The sequence below is a fragment of the Pollachius pollachius genome, assembly GCF_949987615.1.
Source record: "Pollachius pollachius genome assembly, chromosome: 2".
In the NCBI taxonomy this organism is placed as follows: Eukaryota; Metazoa; Chordata; class Actinopteri; order Gadiformes; family Gadidae; genus Pollachius; species Pollachius pollachius.
In genome coordinates, this window is record NC_136935.1 from 41,461,158 (window position 1) to 41,478,298 (window position 17,141).

The window sequence follows — 17,141 nt, forward strand, 5'->3', positions numbered from 1 at the left end:
GAATACGTCAATATAAATCAGTCTGGGAAAAATCATTATGGATGAAAACGGAAGTCAGGGAAGTGGACAGCCCATAACTAGCGATACTATGTCAGCAAATCCAGTGTGCAACGATATTTATGAATTTGTTTACACATGTAGGCGTAATTAATTGCTAAAATTCTAGAAACAACCAAATAAAGTCGAAAATTATTATCTATCTTTAAAGCTTGAGTGTGTAACACTAACATTTTGTGGCTGAAAAGTATTTTGTCTTTGCGAGTCCTTTCTCAGTGAAAGCAGGCATCTTACTGTCTGGGATACTCAAACCAAATGCAAGTTATGCATATGAAGCTGATGTAGGCTATACATAAAAACACCAATCCATAAAATTGTCTCACTTTATTCTAAGCTGGGACAATTATTTGAACAGCATGAGAAACCTGAGCAATTATAAATACACCAATACAGTTGGATATTACATGTACAAATGACTCTGCATTGCATACAACCAACCTATAACCCAATACATGCATTGCAAGATAAAATCCTACATGTGGACGACCATATTGCTGCAGACAATACCCCTGAATGGCAAGAGCAAACAGCACCATCAGGTAGGCAAAGTGGTTTTAAGTCAGTACCATGTCCAGGGAAGGACCAATCAAAAAACCCATCACATGGTCCCCTGAAAATATTCAACTTCGTACATTGCAACGTAAGCCTACATGATTATCTACTGGCTAGGCAGAAATATATGGGAAACTCCTGCTGATTCTGTGCAGTGAAGTACAATACAACACGATGACTATATAGAGAGCATGCATGAAGAAGATCACAGACAGCCAGGCCTGCTTCATCGGCCATTTTGACGAGGGTGTATCTTAACGAAGTCTGGCTGATTGTTCACATTTCGGTAGCCTTCACAACAGGCTTCCGAATAGCTTTGACTGTCAAATAATAGCAAAGTAGCCTAAAAAAAAAAATGTTTTTTGTGTAGAAAAGTGAAAAGGTGTGACAAAAGTAGTATGAAAAGTATTCAACAGCCACAGCAGTATATTCCCAAAACATATGTACATTGCTATGAGGAGTTCTTTGGGAAGATACATGTTGAAACAGGTAACGTTAGGCCTATGCCTCCCAAATAGCAACCATCGTTTTGAGCACTACTTTACAAACATAATTTCAGTCAAATGTACAAGAAAACCTCAAAAGTAGTAAACGTATCCTATATCATTTCACCATCACATAAACACGAAATGTGTTCAGAACATTATGTTCTTAATAACAACATCAGGGGGTAAAATACATCTCCTTGGTCAGCATCGACACAATGCAGGGAATTTGTTTTTTAGCATCAAAGCCCGGGTCGTTGGTGGCAGACACGAACTCTACCGCCACTTTGTGGTTCACTCGTGTCAGGATGTGTTGCAGCTCCAACTCCTTTGCGTATTTTGCGACCATCTCACACAGTGACTGTATAAACCAGGAGCCGCTTGTAGTATTTCTCCACGAATAGTAACCTGTAGAAGCATGCATAGCGGAATGAGTGTTGAGGTTTGAAACAAAGGGATACAAGGGCAGTTTGCAAATCCTACTGCTTCTTACAACCTGCCAACAATATTCTCAAGTCAGCAAAGACGTAGTGCTCTGTAAGCATTCAACTTCCCAGATAAGTGCATGTAACCACTTAATTACAATATAGACAACCATTAAAAGGTCAATTTTTTCAAAAGTGACCTTATGTTTTGATTGAATTACAAATGTCACACAGCGCATAAATACCTTTAGCTAAAAGGTGTTTATGAGCCAGTCTTTGGTAAGTGGGTTTTGCCTCATTGTCTGCACCCTAAAACCCAAATACAGGCTGCCTATCAAAATCTGGATGCATTGAATTATAGTAATTTCAGGGATAAGAAGTAAGAGGTATTATTATTATTAGGTAATTCAGATACATATAATCAATCAGTAGGGGTTATGCATCCTGCTCAAGGATGCCTACATATAGTCTGTTGACATGGGTATCAAACCAAGTAACCTTTAGCTGGAAGGTGAACACCCCGGCCACTAGACTAGACCCAACCATACCAGGACCCTACCTGGGGCTGTGGAGTACGCATAGAGGAAGTCGGCCTCCACAGGGATCTTTGTTGTGCTGTAATCTGGTCCGCTGTCCGTTTCAATCCCCCCATCCAGTTCTGTCCCTCGGCAGGCCTGCCCGCAACAGGAGTACAATAACACAATGAGATAACATGTTGTACACGTCTTATATACAAAACTGAGTAGGGTAAACCTTGAATTTTTTAAAGATCTTCTATGGAAAAAGGTTTAGTAGAAAGGGCAAATTCTAGACCATATTTAACCATGACACACATTGTCCAGTAAAAAAAACATCTTAAGTTTGGAAGCATTTCAAAACCATTAAAGACGATCAAAAAAGTAAAATGTTAACTGTGTTAACAGCAGCTGTCTTATCATACGACCCCACTTATTGTGAAAATGATTCTCTCTGTCAGTACATTTCATCATTCAAATGTATTTACATTTTTTTTTTATAGATTTCTTCTACATTCACTTTATCTATGGGGGTTATGTCATGATTGAATGTGATAGTGTGCGTAATGAGTGAGACTCGAGCTCTCTGTCTCTACAGGCCTGACCAATCCGCTGCAACCATGTTAATTCAAAGTCTAGGACACGCCCTCAAGTTATTAACGCCTGGCCTTGTTGGAAGAACAATAAACTAGCTTCAAATTTAATATTCCCGGGTTTCATTACTTTACAAGTAATCCATTACAATGTATGTAGGACCTACTGCATAGACTGGACCTCAAGACAGAGGAATAGAGAAGACAACATTGCCATACCTGAATGAAGAAAAGTTTGGGTTTCCCCACCAGGGACCTGCATTGGTCGCCCCGGAAGAGGGAGGTGAGGCTCCTGAGTTCCAGGGGGCCGTCTGTGCCGAAGAACACGCCGTCGTCGCCGTGGCTCAACAAGACACAGATAAAGGACGCAAAGTCACTGTGGTCGTCACCCGCCACTGAAAGACGAATGGGTTTATTATGTTAGACGCTTTCCAAAAAGAGCCTCCAAACAGCAACTTACTTATATCAGAAACCGGTCATTAGGAGGCAGTTACGGGGGTTAAGGCACCTTGCTCAAGGATTATTACAGGTAGGCTGCGGACCTTTGTACCTTTGTACCTGCTGGGAGCACAAACCCTAGACCGTAGCCGCTACACTTTTCGGCCCAAAATGAGCAGTACATATGCAATGTGTACTTGCATTATAGATTTAAAAATAACCATGAGTAGCAATATAAAAAAGAAAACATAATAATATGAAAAGCATAAAACTGATACAATCAACAATATATGCAAGAAGAGTAATAGATACATTAACATTCAGTTGTAAACAAGTGTATACATTTAGACAATAGAGAGACTTTGCAGTTGGTGATTGTGCTTTTTTTCCAACCGTGTGACTGCACAACACTTACTTACCAGATCTTAAAACCTGTTGGATCTGGTCAATGCTCTGGTCATTGTACACCTTTACTTTGTAGCCCAACTTTTTAAACACCTGCATTGCATTGCCTGCATCCATGTCTGTACCATTACGTTGATTCATGCCTTTAGATACAGAAAGAACAGAAAAGATTATTTCACAATACAATAGAACAAAAATGTTTAAGATGTTAATAAATACTGCATACTGTAAATACTGCACAGTTCAAACCTAGCACATTTAAGCTTAAGGGCCACATCAATACAAAGACAATTTATGTAATTTGTATATATTTGCCCCGATCTTAAAGTTTAAATACAAGAAAGAAAATACTAGTCATTATGATACTGATGCATATTACTGTATATGGTTTGTTTATAGGCTATGCCTATACTGTGGGTTCCGTTTTTTGATAAATTACGCAAGTGCAAAAAGACACGTCAGCTGCAAACAGTTGGAAAAAAACACGTCCTGTCCAAACAGTGAGGCTAGATGAATACCAGTTCTTCTGTCGAAGTTCTTGTTGTTGATGATGATACAGCGGCCAATGCAGGGGTAGTTGAGACTGTATCTGAAGCTTTGGGCGTTCGGCTTCGAGTCAACATCCATGGATCCCGGCGTGACCGAAGGCGCCTGTAAGCTGAACAAAGGTAGTCCGAAATACAAATGCAGAAACATTATTTTTTGAACAAAAGCAGAAGAGCGGTTGTACAAATGTCGAATCTATAAGTTGATGTTGTGCTGTATCATACAAAACAGCGGTTTTATATCATACAATACAGCACGCCACAGTTTCCCAGGTAGCCCATTAAATATTAAAATGGTTCAACTATGGACTCTTCGAAAACGACATCATCACTATATTTCTTAAAGTAGCTTTAGGAAAATACTTTCAGGATACAACAAATAATAACAAAGAACCGTATGATAATACTCTCTTACTCTTGTTCCCCGCACTTCTTCGCGTCTGGGCAATCTACTCCTCCTTTGCCGTTTGCAGACATGTTTCTTTCGGACTAAAAAAATGCTTATTGATTTGAAAGATAAGAAACGACCGGACTCGAAAGATAGGAAACGAACTGTAGACTTGTGTGTTAAGACGGCTGCCCGTGTGTTCGCCTTCCTGGTTGGTCTTTGTTGTGAACGCCCCGACGTAAACAAACGATGCTGTGCTCGTTGCAGGCAGCTCGCTCTGATCTGTCTCTCTCCCCTGCACGCCGTTATCTCGCAGTCACGCGAGAGTGGCAGTGGTATTCTCGAGTCACGTGGCCAAATGTCAAGTGCATACCGTGCAGACTGTATGAAGCGCCCTAAAAACAATTGTTACCGTTCTGCTACCAACTTTATCTTCATTTGGTGTAGGTGGTGTACCTAGTCATCCCACTACAACTAACTATTATAGTGCCTGTGCTGTTACGTATTTATAGTCGTAAAACCTGTCCAGCGACACTGGTTATTTGCTTCATTGCATGTAATGTTCTGTACTATCCATGTGTTCACTGAGTGTTTCTGTCACGAGAATAATGAAAGAGACATCTCGTGCGATGAAATCACAAAAGCTGCATCATAGAAGTTCTCATCATGAACAAAAGATAATGCACTGCATTTTAATGTGTGTGACCCAATCTCAGGGAAATCATTTAAACAGGCAGTTATATAAAACACTTCACAAAACACTTATTACTATATGCATCCTTTACTATAGACATTGCATGAACATTGTTCCTACAAACGGTAGGTTAGGAAATAAACAGCCATTTTACAAGATCCAAATTATAAAATATTTTGGGTTAATTCCATTCAGTTGTTGTATATGGCCATTTTAGCCCACGCAGTGTGTTCCTTATGTTGTTTAGTGTATATTCTACAACGATTGTGCAATACAATCAATTCAACATAAACAATGTATGTGATTTGCTGAAATAAAATGCCAAATACAAACCTGATTATAAAGATACTTCATATTTTTGAGTTTGGACATAAAATAGGACAAAGAAATGTAGGGAAGCAAAACAGATGTTGCATACAGAATAGACAAATTGATAGCGGAGCAAGACTGTAAAGGTAAAGTAAAAAAAAAACAAAGACACAAATTCCCGGCAAGACTAATAAACGGCTACACAAGATCATTTATATAGAAAATTAAAAGGAAAAACACGAGTAGGACATTGAATACAACTAATTGTTCGATTGTGTTCAACAGAAAGTTTGTATACTTTACAGAAAGGGACACACAACTATACTAATGTAGACAATCTTTCATTATAAAGATCTAGCCCAGCTAGTGGTTAATTCACACACACGCGCACGCACACACACACACACACACACACACACACACACACATACACAGCAACATTTTGGTATCTATAACTTCTTTTTCAAAAATTTGTGTTTAAGTACACTTTTAATATAAAACAGCTTTTCAACCACCGATCAAACATGATTGAAAACAAGGAGCACACGGTTAAAACTATTCAATGCTCACACACAGTCACTCCACACAAATTATTTCCATTCAGATGTATACATCACTAGGATGGAATATAATAACAATCTGGATTTTCTTCTATAAATAAATATTAGGTTTCAGAAAGGACATGTGAAATGTAAACTGAAAGGAAAATAAGTATAGAAGATTTAAAACAAATATATTTTAAATCTAATATTTACCCTGCTGAAAACACACATACACGTCTACATGAACGTATAAATTTTCCCTCAGAGACTTATAGGATAATGCTATCGGTTCAACTACAAACAGACTGAGCCATGATTGCAATTTGTGTACAGTCAAGAGAGATGCAGGTCAAAAACATAGTTGTGCAAAAAAGTGTTAAGGCTTTGATATACTTCAAACAAATTCGTAATCGGCATGTGCAGGGTACTCAAATAGTCAACATTTTCCCCACAAGCCCCTGACAAACACCACTGCCTGCAACTGGTCGACAATGACACTTGAATGATTGCGTCTCACCGTGATACGCGCATTAGTCAAACCCACCATGAATATATTGCACCTTGCTGAAATCCGCGTGATCGACAGCAGAGCATGTGAACACGCAGATTTAGATTTTGTTTGATGTACTTCGGGGCCTTAACTGCCACAGTGAGTCTTGTTTTGCAGAGGAAGAGGATGTCCCTACTCTAAGTCTAATATCTAGGTGGTTGTTATCTCATGTAGGTGATTTCCCCCATTGCTATGTTAAACTCAGAGGGTAGTTTCTTTATATTTTGAAAAACTGTAAACAATTACAGATGGGTTGTTGATCTAGAACAAGTGTGTACATTTATAATTAAAAAAAGGTATGGAGGCCATTGTTTATTTTCACACGGCAGTATTCAACTTTTCAACCTAGAACTTTTCCTGTGTGGTCATTAGAATCTATTCTACCCTCTCACTTCCCCATTCTCCCAAACCAGGGCTTTAGAAAATGAAAATGGAAGTAATTGTGCTTTACTCAGAAGGACCCTGTACATATCATCTGGTTAATCCTCTTTGACTCTCTCCTCTAGTGTGTGTACTGTATCTGTATCCGCTCCACAGCAGGGAGTAGAGGGCTGGATAGCTTCCTCCATCAGAAGATGTCAGGACACATGTCCCAGGATCCTTCTTCCTTGGCGTCCCAGTAGCCTCCTTTGTAGACGTGCAAGCTCTCTCCCGAGACGGGGTCGTCTATCTTCTTGAACCAAAGTGCTTCATAGTTATCGATGTGCTGGGCACCTGGGGTGGAAAAAGCCAAAAAGGACAACAAATTAATTGGGATCCATTCTCCTCTTTCTCCAGGTGAAGATCTTAGCAGGATTGGAGCTGGAGAATCAGAGGAAAGGAGCCGGATATAACTTATTAGCTACCAGGGATCTGGGTAAATGGATGTCAGGGAAGGTATAGAATGTATAGAATACGGTTTAGTGTTATAAGTCACTTTTAAAGCCATTACAGAGTCCAAACTCCTAGTGTTACAGAAAGGCCAACTGGTTTTGGGATCATACAAACTGGTTTATGGCCATCCACCGTTGTGCTGCTGTAATGTGATTTTATTCTTTGGAATTTGATTGGATCGGTGTTAAAGTATCAACAAGCTCGGCATCTGTTTGGAAATGTTGAGCCTGCTAACCTTGGTATGGGCTCATGTATGATTCTAGCATCAGGCAGACATGACAGATTATAGATATAAACACTATGTTAACTCTAAATTCTATGACTACTTGGACTGCTCCTAGAGAACAGAGGATTGGAGAGGTAATGGGATGGTCTGATGTTACTTGCATTTGAGGGGCGCACCATAGGGATCTTCCAAGCCTTCGGCTACAGAAGAACAACAATATGGAGACGGTTTTCAGAATGGAGGGAACGATGAAAAAAATGGCTGGTAACACCATGCTAATGACAGACCTCTAAAAGTTTCAGCTTCTACACCATGTGTTGAAGCTGAAATTGTATGTAAATATGTATGCAAAATAAATATGCATGTATAATAAATAAATAAAACCTATATGCTATAATAATGCAGAGTTGATTATATCCGAGATGTTTGAGATATCTATCCATCTATCTACATGTCTTTGTATAATAATTATGTCTAATAAGACATACGTGTGTGTGTGCGCGCATGTGTGTGTGTGTGTGTGTGTGTGTGTGTGTGTGTGTGTGTGTGTGTGTGTGTCTGTGTGTGTGTGTGTGATGCCAAATATATTTGATGTTCAGCTGGTAGCTGACATGATATAAATGGAACAGTGAGCATGTAAGCAGTTTTACTATGTTGAAATGTCCTTTCAGACTGCATTGTACCTCGAGACACAAAATCATTCCCTGTTCAAACAGTGGCAGTAACTCAAACCGGTTCAGATTTTAAATAACACACAGGAATCTTTCTGAGTGAACACAATCTTTTTCCCAGCTGTGCACTGAAATAAACTGACAGGCGTTAGAATGTTATCTATGTCAAGAGAGGAATACTTGCATAGATAGGATGGGTGTGGTCCTTGATAAGCTGTCAGAAAGAATAGTTTGGAAGGCATGTTTGGTACAAATGGACACAAAAAGGACCGTGAGTGATTTGATATAGAAAAAAACGAGACATTGACAGAAGGAACATTTAAGACAAAAGTGGGGAATCATGAGATGGTACTTGCATGCAAGAGGCGTGTTAGGCGGAGAATCCTCTGGGTTTGCTGTACATGTGAAATAAGCGAATAATTATTGCAGAAAAGAAAGCTCCCTAAAATATATGGCAACAAAGTTGGAGGAAACAAATTGTTAAAGTTAAAAGATGAATGATTTAGAACCTTAAACGTGCTTTTGCCAACCCAATGCAATCTTGGATCACACGAGATGCATTCTGTTTGGGTCAAATCAAGGCTAACAGCAGCACACATCAACAAAAACAAAAAACGGATGCAAAAAAAAAAGCAGGAAAACCAACTGCACAACAGTATTTTCTACTGAAGGGATACTTGCTTTCGTTTGAATTCTCACTTGCTTCCGTGCCAGTTTCATCTGTATCGGCTATATGGAAAACAAACGGATGGAAGGACAACAAGAAGATGAAAGAGCATTTAGCACCTGCCACAAGCAGATGTGTGCTTGATTTGTTTGTTGCAAGACTAGAATAGCTAGAGGAACGAGACGAGTTGGGGGGATGGATACTGGATACTTGCATTTCAAAGCTGGGTTAGTTTCGCCATCCTCACTGACAGCTTAAGGGAGAAGACCGACAGAGACAGACATGGGAAACAGACACATGGAAGCGTTCACTGAAGAATGAAAGGGCAGACTTTGCATACGGTGAACCGACAAAAAGCTACTCATGCAAGTACTCAAAACAAAAGAAGGAGAAACGATTATTCCACTCACAGCGCTTTACAGTACAATGTGTGTGTGTGTGTGTGTGTGTGTGTGTATCGTGTGCGTGTGCGTGTGCGTGTGTGTGTGTGTGTGTGTGTGTGTGTGTGTGTATCGTGTGTGTGTGCGTGTGTGTCTGTGTCTCTCCCTCACCCTCAGTCTCAGCCCCAGCCTCAGCCTCACCCTCCCCCTCTTCGGGGGGGCCGGCGACCACGGCGGCCGCCCTCTCGCGGCGGACCGTGCGCTGCTTCTCCTCCAGCCGCTGCTTCTCGGCGTTGGCCTCGTCCCACCGGCCCGCCTCCATCAGCCGCTGGTCGGGCCGCTGCCGGCTGTCGGTGGGCGCCACGCCCTCCTCCGGCTCGTTCAGGGTCAGCGCCAGGCAGGAGAAGTAGTACATGGTGTCCGCTCCCTCCCTGGGGGAGGGGAAGGAGATTTATTGAGCATTAATGTATTGCTTTTTTCTTTTTTTTTAGTAGTTCGACCGAGTAGTTGTGATTCATAGGAAATCGAAAATTTTGGTTAAGTCATACTGCTTTCTCAGCAGGATGCTTGTTGAAGTATAAAATAGAAAAAAAAAAGACGCTCTGAAAATAGTGTGTTTGAGAAATGGAAAATGTGTGATGGCAAAGAAAATGTGTGACCGTTACCATCAGTGATGGTTACGGACTGTGGTAGCTTATCACATCGGCCAATATGCAATATGTAATATCCATTTCAACACAATATGAAGGCACAGTCGACGAGGAGGACCAAACCCACGGCAGAGGGTTCTTCTTCCAGATCTCTTTGGACTTCAGCGTCTGGTAAACGGTCCTCTGTTTGCCCTCCGCGCCGTTCTCTCCTTTGCTGCTCTGCATCACTCTGGAGAACTCCATCTTCTCGTCCCACGTCCCGGACAGAACGAAGTGGGCCTTACCGTCCTTGTCGGTCACCACACCCGTGACCTGCCAGTGGATAGAACAGTAGCTCTTAGGTTGACTTTATCATGATGAACTCCAGGCAAATTCAATATTTAGGAATATTACAGAGGCACATTTGTCAATATGTGTGTAGCAATATGTATGTAAACTAGTTGGGTTAATTACATATTACTTGAGTTAAACATAAAAGGAAAGGCATAAAAAAGCCTATGCTCCCACCACAAGAACAATTATGTGTTGCTGCTTCGAAAAATGAACTCCAATGTTTTTGCATTCATTGACCTAGTTGGGAAATTGGATTGATAATATAGATTGGAATATAAACCATAGAGAGAAATCTTTCCAGGTGAATCGAGAGTTTTAACCACATATTATAGCACCCTTTATACTGTTGGGCAGTAAATTAAAATGTATTCAGTAGAATATTTCTATAAAGCAACAGGACACAGCAGTGTGAATAGAGTACCTTTCTGGCCACATCTCTGGAGAAGTAGCTGTAGGGGGCAAACTTGAGGTGGCAGCGATCCCCTGTCTGGTGGTTCACCACGTCAATCTCTCCAGACTGACCCAAAAGGACAGAGACAGCAATGTATTTCTAGCTTCAGCATATCTACACATTACTTACTACTGAGGTTTGCAATGAATTGTATTATGATGGATGAGCATCACACTTACATTTGATGAAAAGCACACACTTTTTTTTAAATAAAGTAAATAATGTATGAAATTATATTACAAATTAAACAATCTAATCAAAGTGTCTAATTGTTGATTAATCATCTCATCATTCTCATCCACCACAATTATAATCCATTTCCTTCCTTCCCTCGTCCATGAGAAACTTATTCCAAACACTACCAACCTGGTCAATCCACAGTTTCCCCACGATGATGTTATGCACTGTAGTGGTAACCTTCTTCCAAGAGTAATGGTTATTACTCTTCTCAAATAAGCACTGGATGGACCCTGTGGATTTAGAGAGTTAAATTATTTTAACCTTACGGTCCACCAACGAGGTATGATCTCACAACAAGAACGTGGCCCAGAATGCATGTCCAATGTTTGTGGGGGTTCTGGGGCAGGAGAATGACTTCCTTGGCCCGGACGGAGAAGGAGAGCACCTATAACTTAATGCTACAAGCGATCCTCGCTCACTCACCCAAAGGCATGATGGAGAGGTATTTCCCTCTGAACTTGCTGGCCAGCGAGATCTCCTGTCTGAGGGTCCAGCCCCGATCTGAGACAGCATGGTGGGCTGCGGCAGGGGGGTGGTGGCTCACCTGTGAGGGACAGAGGCAAGAAAGAGGAGTGCGTATTTAAACCCTACCAAATAATACTACTATTGGAGGACCAACGGAGGAGGATTTAAGCTATTTTAGAGAGAGCTCTATATGGAGACGGCACCCGGAACCTTTCGGACGGGAGTCAAACAACCTAACCCATAAACTAAGTTCTGATCATTTGCGTGCGTGAATGTGGATTTTTGAATTAACTGACATGATAATGACACTCACGAAACAATGAAACATCAATACACATTTTTCCCAAAGAGGGGAAACATTTGACAGTATCATAACAAACAGTTCCACCAGACAGAACCCAAAGCTCACCTGTTCACACAGGGAGCGGTAGCCGCACTCCTTGAGTCGGTCTAGCTCGTACGTCTCCCCCAGCAGGGGGTTGAAGGGCTTCCCCGTGCGGTGCACCGTGGTGGAGTACGAGGAGACAGTGAAGGCCGCCACGTAGCACAGCTGCTCCAGGGAGCTCTGGCATTTGGCCGCTTTGTCGAGGAGCTCGTAGTACTCCAGGTCCTCTGAGAGGCGTTGAAGCATGGACAAAGGCTCGTTGAAGTTGACCTAGAGATTAATAAACAAAACAAACACAAAATAAAATGCATCTTTTGGTGCCGTGTCGTGGTTGATTGTATTTGTTTTACTGAGCCGTTATTTATTTAAGAAGTTTAATTAAGGTGAGGCATCTCCTTTGCAAAATAGATCGGATGACTCAGGACATATTCATGGTTCCAATCCAAATGTTCAGAGTGTCACTGTGTATACATGCATTATCATTATCGGATAAAGAAACCAATAAGACCTCAACAGGACTCTTAAAATGGAAGTAAACACCTTTACCCGATCTACTTCGGACCAAAATCGGTACATGAACGGACAAGCGAAAGTGGATAAGAACACCTATCTGAAGGGATTCTTGCTCATTAAGCCTAACCCCTACATGCTTATTAATGACAGGTTTCTAAAATAATGTAAAGTTTCTGCTAAATGAATTAAATCAGTAAATAATAACTGGTTTGATGCATTGTCTATTAAATGCTAGCAGGAATGTAAACACATGAAAATACGTGGCTTACGGGCATGGGTATCTTTGACAGCTCTTTGCCAATGCAGTTCTTCATAATGCTCCATAGGTTGAGGGAGTAATTGGGCTTGTCTGGAACACGGGTCCGCCTCTGTCTGACTGGCTCCAACTCCAGAGATTGGGGAGACTCGGGATTGGATGTCAGAGACTGTTCATCAAACTAGCAGAAGAAAGAAGGATGTATGTGGTGAGATGGTTGTGCCATCATAATAGTATAGACACTATTTATAAGGAACAACAAGAAGGGATAAATGCATAGGGTAATGGCAGGCCTTTTTGTTTTCTCGATGGGTTATATAATCGAACCAATGTGAATTCATTCACTTCATCTAATATTTAGCTTTTTTACAGCAGTTTTCTGGATAATGCAGTTCAATCCTTCAAATAGCCAAGCTGATGTTATGCCATGGAACAGTTTAATACAAGTAATCCCACCGAACAGACACATGCAAAAGCATTGTTTTAGTATCCACTCACCGACTGATCGTCCATTCCAAGGTCACTGCAACTTATCCCACTAGCGTTGCTGCCAGACCTCCTGTCAAGACGACAAAGCCAAACCATTTAAGGAAATAAATCCAAATTCATTCAAGGGAAACAAAGGATTGGGCATTCACCAACCCTGCAGACAACAACAGACGGAGAGGTTCTGACCTATGGTATTTAGGGTCGGCGGGGACAGTGATAAAGGCTGAAGGGTCTTCCATGGCATCAAAGAACTCGTTCTCGTCATCCTCATCACTGGCATCCCCCTTTCCTGAGTCACTAGACCCTGAGGACCAGAGAGAGAACAGCTGGATGAACGTGTGCAAAACACCTGTTCAACCCCTTATTACAGAGCAATTGCCGTTAGTAGTTTTAGGCCCTGTCCACACGGAAACTATTTTTTTGTGAAAACGCAGAAGTCTTGTGCATTTGGGCTGACGGTCCAGACGGATCCGGCATTTTCGTTGCCTGAAAACACACTTTTTTGAAACCATGTCCCAGGGTGGATAAGATAAAAAAGGCCCTATGTGTTTTCGTGTTAGGATTCGTGTGGACGCCTGATACGCAAACGATGACGTCATCACCTTCCCACCAGCTGGGCGAAGTTACACAAATTCGTTTTTAGCTTTAAATACAGCCACTTGGTAAATACATTAAAAAGTATTTTCGGCTCAATCTAAAAGGTTTAACAACTGGTTCCTCCTGCTCGACTGTATGCATTTTGGTGGTGAACCAGCGCCACACAGAGGCCTTGAATATGTGCTACAGCGTTTCTACAGTTTGATGCGTTTTCGCAATGAGTCCGTCTTTACGGAGATATTCCTGAAACGCAGCCAAGGAAAACGGAGGAGAAAAGATTGTTTTTGCCCGTGTGGACAGAGCCTTAATCTATAGCCTTTTTTCTCTAATAGGTCCAAACATATTTCAGTGAGTTCATTTGTAGGCCAAAAGTACATTGAGCCAAAATGTACGAGTTGATGAGGTTTGTCAGAGTTATTCTGAAAAAAGTAATAACAATACAGCGATACAGCTAGAGGTGCATATGATGAGAGCTCTACCCTTGTTGTCCATGGCTGAGTTGCTGAGCGAAGAGGGCAGCACTGTGGCCCCTCTGAAGGCCCTCTCTAGGTGGTTGTGCTGCTTAGCCAGCTGCTCCAGGGTTTCCTCCAGACGTACTCTCTGGTCCCGCTCCGCCTGCAGGGCTTTCTGCCAGCGCTTGCTGTGGGTCTGGGCCAGGCCGAGGAAGTCTCTACACGCCTGCGAGGGGGTAGGGGTATGGTATGGGTGTTTCATTAGACTCCTAAAAGAAAGTTACCAGGTTAAATCCCAAATGTTTGCAGCCTAACCTGTAGGTATCCTTGAGCAAGCTATCCTTAACCCCTCCCAGCACCTTAATCGCTGAATGTTGCTGTGGTATCAATAGTAAATAAAACTAAATAGGACCAAAGGCATATGCAAAACAAAATGAAATACAGTTGGATGGGGGAATGCATCCACCGCGAGTTTCATTGCACTGAAGAGTAACTCACGTTGATCATAGCGTTGGAGGTGATGCGGAACAGCGTGGCTCTCTCCGTCACCTGTTTGATTTTGTCGCCTATGGTCCCCTGTATGCTGAGCCCTTCCAGCTCTGACAAGGACCTGGGGCAGAGAAGGAGACCAAGAGCAGCAAACGCATCAACGACCATGCAGTTTGAGCTTTTTTTAAAAAAAAGGTGCTTTAAGCCTTATTTATTTGTGTTCAAGCTCTATATTCCGACAGCCATCACTTATATCGATTTTTGGTTAATAAAATGGGTCTCCCAGTTTCTCCGCTCTTCAGTAATAATAATTATTTGTATTTTTATTCCCTTTCTCCCTTTATCCAATCAGGAGAGAGAACTCCTCACAGTTGTACTCTGGGTGTTCACTGGCAGGTACGGCAAGAGAATAAAACAGAAGAAAGAAAGAAGCACACAGAAAATGCACACAGAAAATGAGACAGGAGCCATGAAGATCCACATTTATATATCCTTGTAGCCTTCAATCGGTGGAAAAACATGGGGTGACTTTGGGAAAATGCTACCAATCAGCCATACAGATATGGAAGACAGAGTGAGGGCTCACTGACCTTTGCAGAGCAGTGCCATGCTTGGTGATGAGGTCATTGCAGGTGCAGAGATCCTCCACCTTACAGCCCAGTGTGCGAAGAGTCGCCTGGACCTCCATATTTCGACTGCTTCCGCTTGGTGCGGAGGTAGGCGGCGATGTGGGACCTTCGTCGCCAGAGTCGTCTGTGGAAAAAAAGCATGAGCATAATCCTTCATAATGAGCCTTATGTACAAGTGATTATTCAATGGTTTCCCCTCAATCTCACCGGACTCGGCCTGCATGTGGACTGCTTTTGCTTTGGCCAGCTCCAGCGCAGTGATCCAGCGCTGTCGCTCGACCTCCGAGCTGGCTTTCAGGTGGTAGGTCTGGGCCCCGCCATTGGAAATGACAAAGTTACAGGAGTCCTCCACAGCAATGTTGGCCGTGGCCAAGTTGATGGTCCCTCTACATGTGTGGCCCATCTCTGCCTGGGTTCTGTGGACAGTTGGAATTGTTAATAATGGACCTTTTAAATTATAAAATTCAATATCTTATTCTATTAAATCAGAATCATTAACAAAAACGGTCAAAAGTAAAGCATGTATCAACAACATCTATTTAGCGAAACAAATGCATTATAAAGCTTAACTTAAATGATTATATGACTATAATGAGGTAAATTGGTACTGGTCTTCAGAGTTCGATGTTACTATATAATAAATACTGTAAATACGTTTTATAATTTCTTCAAGTCCACACATTTTTTTGGTCATATTTTTAAGAGTAGAATAGGTATATCTGCGAAAGAAGAGATGTTTAAGTGGGTGTTTAACTAACCTGTAATAAGACAGAAGGCCATTACTCAAAACAAACCACCTCCGCTGGTAACCTTTTATGTAGTTGGTCCATTTGAAGAGCCAACCCTTGTACGTGTCTCCAGGGGTAGGGGTAGGTGATTTAGGTTCCGACATCTCTAAACCTCTTGGCGTTACTTTGAGGTCCTCCGCCCTGTTGAGATTAAAAGCGATCATATTTTTCACCAGTTATCAGGAAGTTGTACTGACCTAAAGGTCTACAGATTGTGCCGATTGTTAGTCAGCGGCGATGTATGTTTAGTACGATAACGATAATAGGATCTATAGCAGTTTATACTAGACTTATAGTCATATTATAAATCAAAGTAAACATTCGTGTAAAACGAGTGGTTGTACAATTCTACAACATACATCGTTGATGTTATATTATTATTTTATTGTGCGGGTCGTGTTGTATGAGTAATGATAACGTTACTGATCAGTGACAGCGTAACGTTACTGATAAGTAATCAAAGTTTGGTCTGATCACAATAATGTAAATTGCTGTATGTCTCGGCTTCTGTTTATAATGCTATTTGGGAGCCTAGCTTACATGGCCTGGTTGTGAACACAGCAACTTTAGGGACACTGGCTACTACTAGATAATCTGTTTAACGGACTCTAGAAAATATATACCAATCGTGTGCTGAAACCTCAGGCTATCCAAGTCACCGGCATGGCATAAAAGACACAATCCGTATAGATAACGATTAACCGGTGTCATGAGTTGGGAAGTAAACAGTAGATTACAAATACTATGAGTTTCCCGTTAGCTTGTTGTAGGTTACCAACATAAGCATTAGCCATTAAAGATAGCTTGACGTAAAGTTAGACTAAAGCATCACAATATGAACGGTTCAGTTTCACTGCACAATTTGTGGGGTCTTGCCACAGCCCATACCATTTGCATTCAATATAGTTACCTTAGAGCTCGGCCATTAAACGCGATCTTATTTTCAGCTGATGCTAATGTTAGCTTAGTACCTTCCACATAAAGTGTACTGCAACAGCTAGCCGCAGCAGTTAGTTCCGTTATAGAGCAAACCTTTAAATAACATGACAAGGGTACATTTGAGATATCCCTAAAAACCTAAATTGTATT

At 41.5% G+C, this 17,141-nt stretch overlaps 2 protein-coding genes across 3 annotated transcripts; both read right to left on the minus strand.

Moving 5' to 3' along the window:
- Positions 1–382: 382 nt before the first annotated feature.
- casp3a (caspase 3, apoptosis-related cysteine peptidase a) lies at positions 383–4,667 on the minus strand. The gene is made up of 6 exons (XM_079730710.1): positions 4,431–4,667; positions 3,989–4,128; positions 3,485–3,613; positions 2,847–3,022; positions 2,079–2,193; positions 383–1,502 (listed from the first exon to the last, which is right to left on the minus strand). The coding sequence occupies exons 1-6, from the start codon at positions 4,490–4,492 to the stop codon at positions 1,273–1,275; spliced, it is 852 nt and encodes a 283-aa protein (XP_079586836.1). The 5' UTR covers positions 4,493–4,667; the 3' UTR covers positions 383–1,272.
- A 428-nt stretch (positions 4,668–5,095) lies between these two features.
- Positions 5,096–17,035, minus strand: LOC307070921 (oxysterol-binding protein 1-like). 2 transcript variants are annotated; one of them, XM_079729685.1, is made up of 16 exons: positions 16,963–17,035; positions 16,023–16,193; positions 15,472–15,680; positions 15,226–15,388; positions 14,645–14,756; positions 14,174–14,372; positions 13,284–13,401; positions 13,107–13,167; positions 12,622–12,789; positions 11,864–12,109; positions 11,413–11,533; positions 11,116–11,219; positions 10,720–10,815; positions 10,093–10,277; positions 9,487–9,746; positions 5,096–7,212 (listed from the first exon to the last, which is right to left on the minus strand). In XM_079729685.1, exons 2-16 carry the CDS (start codon positions 16,154–16,156, stop codon positions 7,067–7,069), a joined length of 2,322 nt encoding a protein of 773 aa, XP_079585811.1. In that variant the 5' UTR covers positions 16,157–16,193; positions 16,963–17,035; the 3' UTR covers positions 5,096–7,066. The 2 variants fall into 2 exon arrangements, with proteins under 2 accessions (XP_079585811.1, XP_079585810.1); XM_079729684.1 differs by lacking the exon at positions 5,096–7,212 and having other exon boundaries at positions 8,568–9,746.
- Positions 17,036–17,141: the final 106 nt, after the last annotated feature.